Source organism: Syzygium oleosum, unplaced genomic scaffold (assembly GCF_021117445.2).
Source record: "Syzygium oleosum isolate NSW1041296 unplaced genomic scaffold, Sole_v2.1 Sole_v2.09, whole genome shotgun sequence".
In the NCBI taxonomy this organism is placed as follows: domain Eukaryota; kingdom Viridiplantae; phylum Streptophyta; class Magnoliopsida; order Myrtales; family Myrtaceae; genus Syzygium; species Syzygium oleosum.
In genome coordinates, this window is record NW_026607493.1 from 9,156,451 (window position 1) to 9,162,395 (window position 5,945).

Below are 5,945 nucleotides of genomic sequence, written 5' to 3' on the forward strand. Positions count from 1 at the left end.
CACATAAGGCCAGGGCATTAAAAAGCTGAGGTGGCATTCGGCGATGGGCCTGAACTGATTTCGGCAAAACTCGGGTGGGCTTATGGGCCCATATGAAAATCGACATGACCTGTTTTGGGCTTTTAGGCCCACGCCCTCCCCTTAATGACGACGGCCAATCAGGTTCGGCCGTGACCGGCCCAATTGACACAGCCCAGTGACGGAACCGTTGTTGCTTGCTTCGCGGGTGCTGAAAGAATAACTGAACTGCCCCTGTTTCGGCTGGCAAAAGTCGTCTTCCCCCCCATCCGTGCGGAGTCGTCGCCGCCGAGTCAATGCGGAGGCAGCGCTCGAAGAAAAGCTCACCCCCTCATCCTCCTCCTCCTTCCCAAACCTCCGATTCCGAGCTCCTCCGATCTCCGATCGCCGTCCTCGCCGCGCGGATTAGGGTTCCGATCGGCGAACCCGGCGTGGTCCGATTGGTTTGCAGCGGCTCCGCGCCTCCGATGATTTGAGCTCCGGGCTGGAAGGGCGTGAGACATGTCGAGGCCTCAGGTCACGATCACTCTCGGTCGTTCTGGTCAGGTATTTTGTCGCTTCAGCTCTGTGCATGTGATGCATTGTGTTCTTGGCGTCTTCATATAAGGTCTTCGGATCAATTTTGATGTCTGTTTCGGCTGGGCTTCTCGACTCGTTGGTTCGTGGATTCCGCGGTAGCTTAAGTTTCATGGTTTGGACCTGTATCGACTGTGATCATGTATGGTTTTTGTTCGATTGATTATGATTAGGCGGGAGGATGAGATGCTTTTCTGGAGAAATATGATTTTGATTCAGTGATCAATTGAACCCCGAGGGAGGCTCTACCGTTAGATAAATGAGCTTGATTTTGTATTTTAAGCATGCCATAAGTGCCTCATCTGAAATGATATTGAGCATTGTATAGTATAATGCTTGCTCTCAACCAACTATGACTAGGCTTTAGATAAAGTTTTTTTTTTTTCTGCAGAAAGGTCATTGAATTAGTAGCTACTTGAAGCTTGAGGGATTGTTTAGTGCCAATTGGCTTACCAATTTGTATGTGCGATCCTTTTGTCAGGTAGTTAAGAGGGCTGGGAATGCATTGAACGATTCTCGAGCAGCGCCTCTTCCGAAATCTGGTAGAAAGCGCTCTGTAAAGGAGAGACTTGGCGGAAAAGCTGATAATTTTTTGGATGGAAGTGTCAAGAGGTTAGTTATCTATCTACCTTTCAATTCATTCCTTGCTTTCCGAAGCTTAGGTTCACTAATGTGAAATTTGGCAATAAAGATGGGGCTGTGAGGTTTTCCTTTCCCAAGGCCTTATTTGATTGGATTGTCTATAGAGAGATATATCTATTTGATTAGTTAGAGAACTAATTGAGAGGTCCTCATTGTACTTCGTTGATGCTTCACCATGACGGGTTTTATTTTCGTTATTGGTAAAAAAAATGTCGAGAAAGTGAGCAGTAAGGGCAAGGCTGATGAAACAAGCTACTTTCAGTTTGCTTCTTTGCATTCCATTATGGCATATTCACTACCAGTTGGGTGAAACTAGTTTCATTTTGTGTTTGCATGTCATATAAACTTTTTTATGTGAGAAAAGATCTACTCTGCCAATGATTTTTATTTTTGGTAAAGAGGATCTCAATCCCCACAAAAAATTAAGAACTGGGACTAGAACATTTAGTTTCCTTGTGAAAGCTGAGCGGGGTCTGAAGTAAGTCTTTGATATGTTGCAGACGGAGGGCCGAGAACGATTTTAAGAGCTTGAATGGTAGGCCTCGATATTACTCATTCTTGATTTGGATAAATAATTGGAAGGTTAACTTTATGAATTTGTCTTCCTTTCTTTCCCTCTTAGAGAAGATATATCTCTGCTACTGACTGTCATACCTCTACTATCACCAAAGGTGCTGGAGACCTTCGCATCAAGCTCATGCGAAAGAACAAGACCAGGCAGGCTAGTGGCAATGTTGGAGAGCAAGATCACATAAATCCCCCCGTTAATATTCCTAGGACTGTCCATTCTCCTATGAGCTCATATACAGTGCAACATACGCTTGAGCCGCTTGATAGCCCTTTGAGGCGAATTCCACCAACAAGAAGTGCTGAAGATTTACTCGAGCTGAACTCAATGCGAAAATCTTATTCTCCTTGGACTCATGATGGGTTACAACATGGATCGCCAGATAGAATATTCAGGGTTTCAAGGGGCCTTTCTCCACCAAGGCCAATCAATGGCCAGCGAGAATTGCTCACGTATAGGCCGATTGATGTGCCGAGAGTTCCTACACAGGTTTTAAGAGATGTCTACGATCATGGAGTTGCAGGGCCACGCTCCTCTTCACATTTTGTGACAAGAACACCTTTGCCTCTAGATTCTGCTAGGTCTCTGCCGCGATTGCATACACAAGGCGCCATCTCACATAGAAGTGTATATGCGGTACAGTTAAATTGTCCGTGCTTGAGTTGTCTGTTCCGCATCATAGGGCTGCGATATTACGCTTCAGTGTGTTCAGGCGTTTATTATCGTAGCCCTGACATTGTGCTAGATGGGAGTCTTTAATGGAGCACATACATGCATGAGCAAATCAGAGCAGCTGAGATTGTTTTCATCATTTAGTCAGTGACTTTGGAGTTTGCATACCTATATGTCTATCTGCAAACTAGGCATTGCAAACACAACCACTACAGACTCAATGGTTGAACTGAAACAATTCCCAAACCTAAAAGTGGAAATCTACCCGAACTTGTAAAAAGAAGGCCTCCAACATTGTTAAATTACAACAGCCGATAAGACTTTGACGTTGGGATATTTTAATGTCTCACCATCTTGAAAACCCCGATTCATTTGTCAGAAACCAGTTGTTTTAATCCAACTATCTACTACGTATTGTTTTTGGTGGAGGAGCTGAGGTTCAGTCCTTGATTAACTTCATTTCTTTGAGACAGTTTTTAGTTTTACAGCTTTAAAAGTTTGTGTGCGTTTGCTATGACATAGTAAGTATCTTGTGTCAGAGTATGCCCTTCAACGCTAGTCTTTTTTCCTCGCTTTGGTGCATCATGCCTTTTAGCACTATTTACTTATCATTTGTTCGATTGGCTTTATGCAGGTACAGGGACCACTTACCGTTGGGGCTTTTTTAAATTCTCTTGGCTTGGGAAAGTATGCCATTCATTTTCAGGCTGAGGAAGTAAGTAATTTGCATCTTGTGCACAACAAACTTAAGAAAACATGTCAAAGTATGCCATTTATTTTCCGCTGGTTCGCTGGCTGCATAGACGTTTCCATTATCGATGTGTAAGCTATTACAGACTTGAATAATCTACTGCTGAAAAAAAAAACCAGGCTAAAGTTTCCAGTTGATTTTGGTAAATATCATGGGGAAGAAGTTTTCCTGTTTCTCCTGAGCTATTGTAACAACTGGACCCCTGTCAGATAAACGTAGAAAATGATTTGTTGCTACTGGTGCCTCATGTGATGTGTAGCTTCTTTTTCCTTATTTATTTCTTTTCTTCAGTTACAAATAGCTATTAATCAAGCCTTATGTGGCTGCATGTTGTAGCCTAAAACTAGAATTTACGGCGGTCATTTGCACTAGCCATATGTAATTATTCTCACGCTTAATTTCCTGGTTAGTGAAGTTTGACCACCACTAGACATGCAGATACAAACCCATTGCACATATGCACAATCCCTTTTGACCTGTTATGAGATGTCTATTCCCACTTTGCTGCTTCTTCAATGTCAATGCAGCAGCAGACAAAGCTGTTCATGTAATTGGTTCCAGAGATTGTGCCTTGTGAAGTTTACATAACTTAGCTGAACCTGATATGCTATTGGCACATAACCTTATGAAACTTTGTAACCTGAGCCGAAATTTTGCAATTTGGATGTACCTGTTATGCTGGATCGCTCCTGACCCTAGAAGTGGTTCTGAATGGCAGGTTGATATGGATGTACTGAAGCAGATGCGGGACCATGACCTCAAAGAGATGGGCATACCGATGGTATGTTTGACTTAGACTGTAAAACTTAGATTTGTAAGTTTTGTGATGATCCACAAACTGAGCAATGCAAGATGTAGCAACGCAAGTCATCATGATATTATCTCATGGTGGTGGTGGCTAAAAGCCAATAGAAAGGGTTTAAAAAACGAAGGTTTCCCGATCGTTTCCGTCGTCATATTTTCTTAGCATTATGTATGCATATAAGCCATGGTGCTGGTTGTCCTGGTGATCAAGTGAGCTGAAAACCAGTTTTTCCTGGTGTAACTTGGATGGACATGGTCATTATACCGCCAGATCCTAATTAGGTAAAAAACACATAAATAAACTCTACGATCAAGCAACTGAATGATTCCATGTATTTATCTTCTGCTTGTGTTGCCCCTAGAATGAATGGCTGGTGTCTGTTTCGAGCATGGAGAGTTAAACTGCATATGCGCTTCTGCATCTTAATAAGCTCCCAGTTCTCATAATCTGTGTTTTTACTTGCAGGGACCGAGGAGAAAGATTCTTCTTGCTCTCTTGTCTCGTTCAAGACGCGTATAGAAATTTGATGCTTTTACTTCTTTTGGTATCTTTTTCTATTTATTTTTCCTTTTTCTCCTGCGTTTCCTTCTTATCGGGTGGAGAGAGAGGGAGACAGTGTCGTGAAGAGGAAGACCAGTTGATGGTTGGTGCGGGTAATCCATTGTTGTATTATCTTTTGGATGCCATTCCGAATTCTGTCCATTGAATAAATACCATAGGCTTGTTTGTATGTTGGACATATATCCAGCTATTAGGCTCTGTGAACAAATGTGATGCTTCCCCCCTAAATCTGTTCTAATTAGTAAACGGAGCTTTTGAGTTACATGACATATGTTGTTTACCTTCCAATTGCTTATCATATCCCAACCCCGAAATCACGCCTAAACACGGCGATGCCTGACGTGAGAAAGATACACAATAGTGCAAGTCCTCTGCCAACTCTTGTTTGCCTTGTCTGTGAGCTGGAGGGTCTGTCTGTGTCATACTTTTTAAGATTGGTGCCGTATCGTGAATGCTCTCCAAATTTTCTACTTGGAGCAGATAGTGGAATCGACACTCGTGCTGAACTGGGTGTGTGAATGATGATCGTGTTACTTCGAAATGTCTTTCTTTCAACTTTCATTCATCCCTTGGAAACGTGGAGGGGTGGTGGTTTACTAGCCACGAGCTAAGAACTGCCTGATGAGTCGTGGAAGCAACAAAAAGGAGCTTCCACTTCTGGGGGCCCCTCTCTCTCTCTCTGAGTGGGGCTTGCGCACCATGAAAAATATGGCGAGTGCCATCACTCTTGACCTAGAAGCTCAAAAGGGGTAGCATCGTTTTTCACGGGGTTTTCATTATTGGTGAGAATACCGTATAAACCCTATGAATCGGATGATATATCAGTCGTCTCTCTATGTGCGCATTCTATCTTCACTTAATTTAGTTCAGCAAATTTTTGAGAAATGTGATGGAGATGCTTTTTCTTAAATACCAGCAGAGGAAATTTTTCGAAAAAACTTATTTTCGTTTGCCAAGCAATTTGGGACGTTGACTCTAGGCCTCTAGCTTCATCAGCTCGATGGTGCATTTGACTAAGAGTTTCCTCGAGCCGGGCGAGTCTTCGATTCATGTTGGAAAGGACATCACTTTTGTTCGTGCGGGGGGTGGGACACAGTTGACTTTGAAAGTTGACAACGGTGGACTCGAGCTTGACCTTTGACTCATCGGGTTCGGACCTGTACGATGAACGCATTATTTTACCGACAATGTGGAAGAAAGGTGCCGTGAAGGGGGAAAGACTCGAGAGCCATTGCCCATTGGATGTTTGCTCTAACTATTGCTCCCAAGGATCATCAGTATGGCTGGTTCATTGGGACGATGATGGGAACCACACGATCGATGATCTCCAGGGAGAGGATTTTCGCCATCTC

The 5,945-nt window shown here is 43.2% G+C and overlaps 1 protein-coding gene across 1 annotated transcript; it reads left to right on the forward strand.

Annotated features, from left to right (window-relative positions):
- Window positions 1–261: 261 nt before the first annotated feature.
- Window positions 262–4,855, forward strand: LOC115694389 (uncharacterized). Its single transcript, XM_030621515.2, has 7 exons — window positions 262–564; window positions 1,076–1,206; window positions 1,737–1,771; window positions 1,908–2,440; window positions 3,111–3,191; window positions 3,946–4,008; window positions 4,498–4,855. Exons 1-7 carry the CDS (start codon window positions 520–522, stop codon window positions 4,549–4,551), a joined length of 942 nt encoding a protein of 313 aa, XP_030477375.1. The 5' UTR covers window positions 262–519; the 3' UTR covers window positions 4,552–4,855.
- Window positions 4,856–5,945: the final 1,090 nt, after the last annotated feature.

Excerpts from the sequence above, each read along its gene's own strand:
- LOC115694389 (XM_030621515.2), top strand. The coding sequence starts at position 520 with ATGTCGAGGCCTCAGGTCACGATCACTCTCGGTCGTTCTGGTCAG. Across the intron at positions 565-1,075 it reads CTCTCGGTCGTTCTGGTCAG|GTAGTTAAGAGGGCTGGGAA; the intron begins GTATTTTGTCGC and ends TCCTTTTGTCAG. Across the intron at positions 4,009-4,497 it reads AAGAGATGGGCATACCGATG|GGACCGAGGAGAAAGATTCT; the intron begins GTATGTTTGACT and ends TTTTACTTGCAG.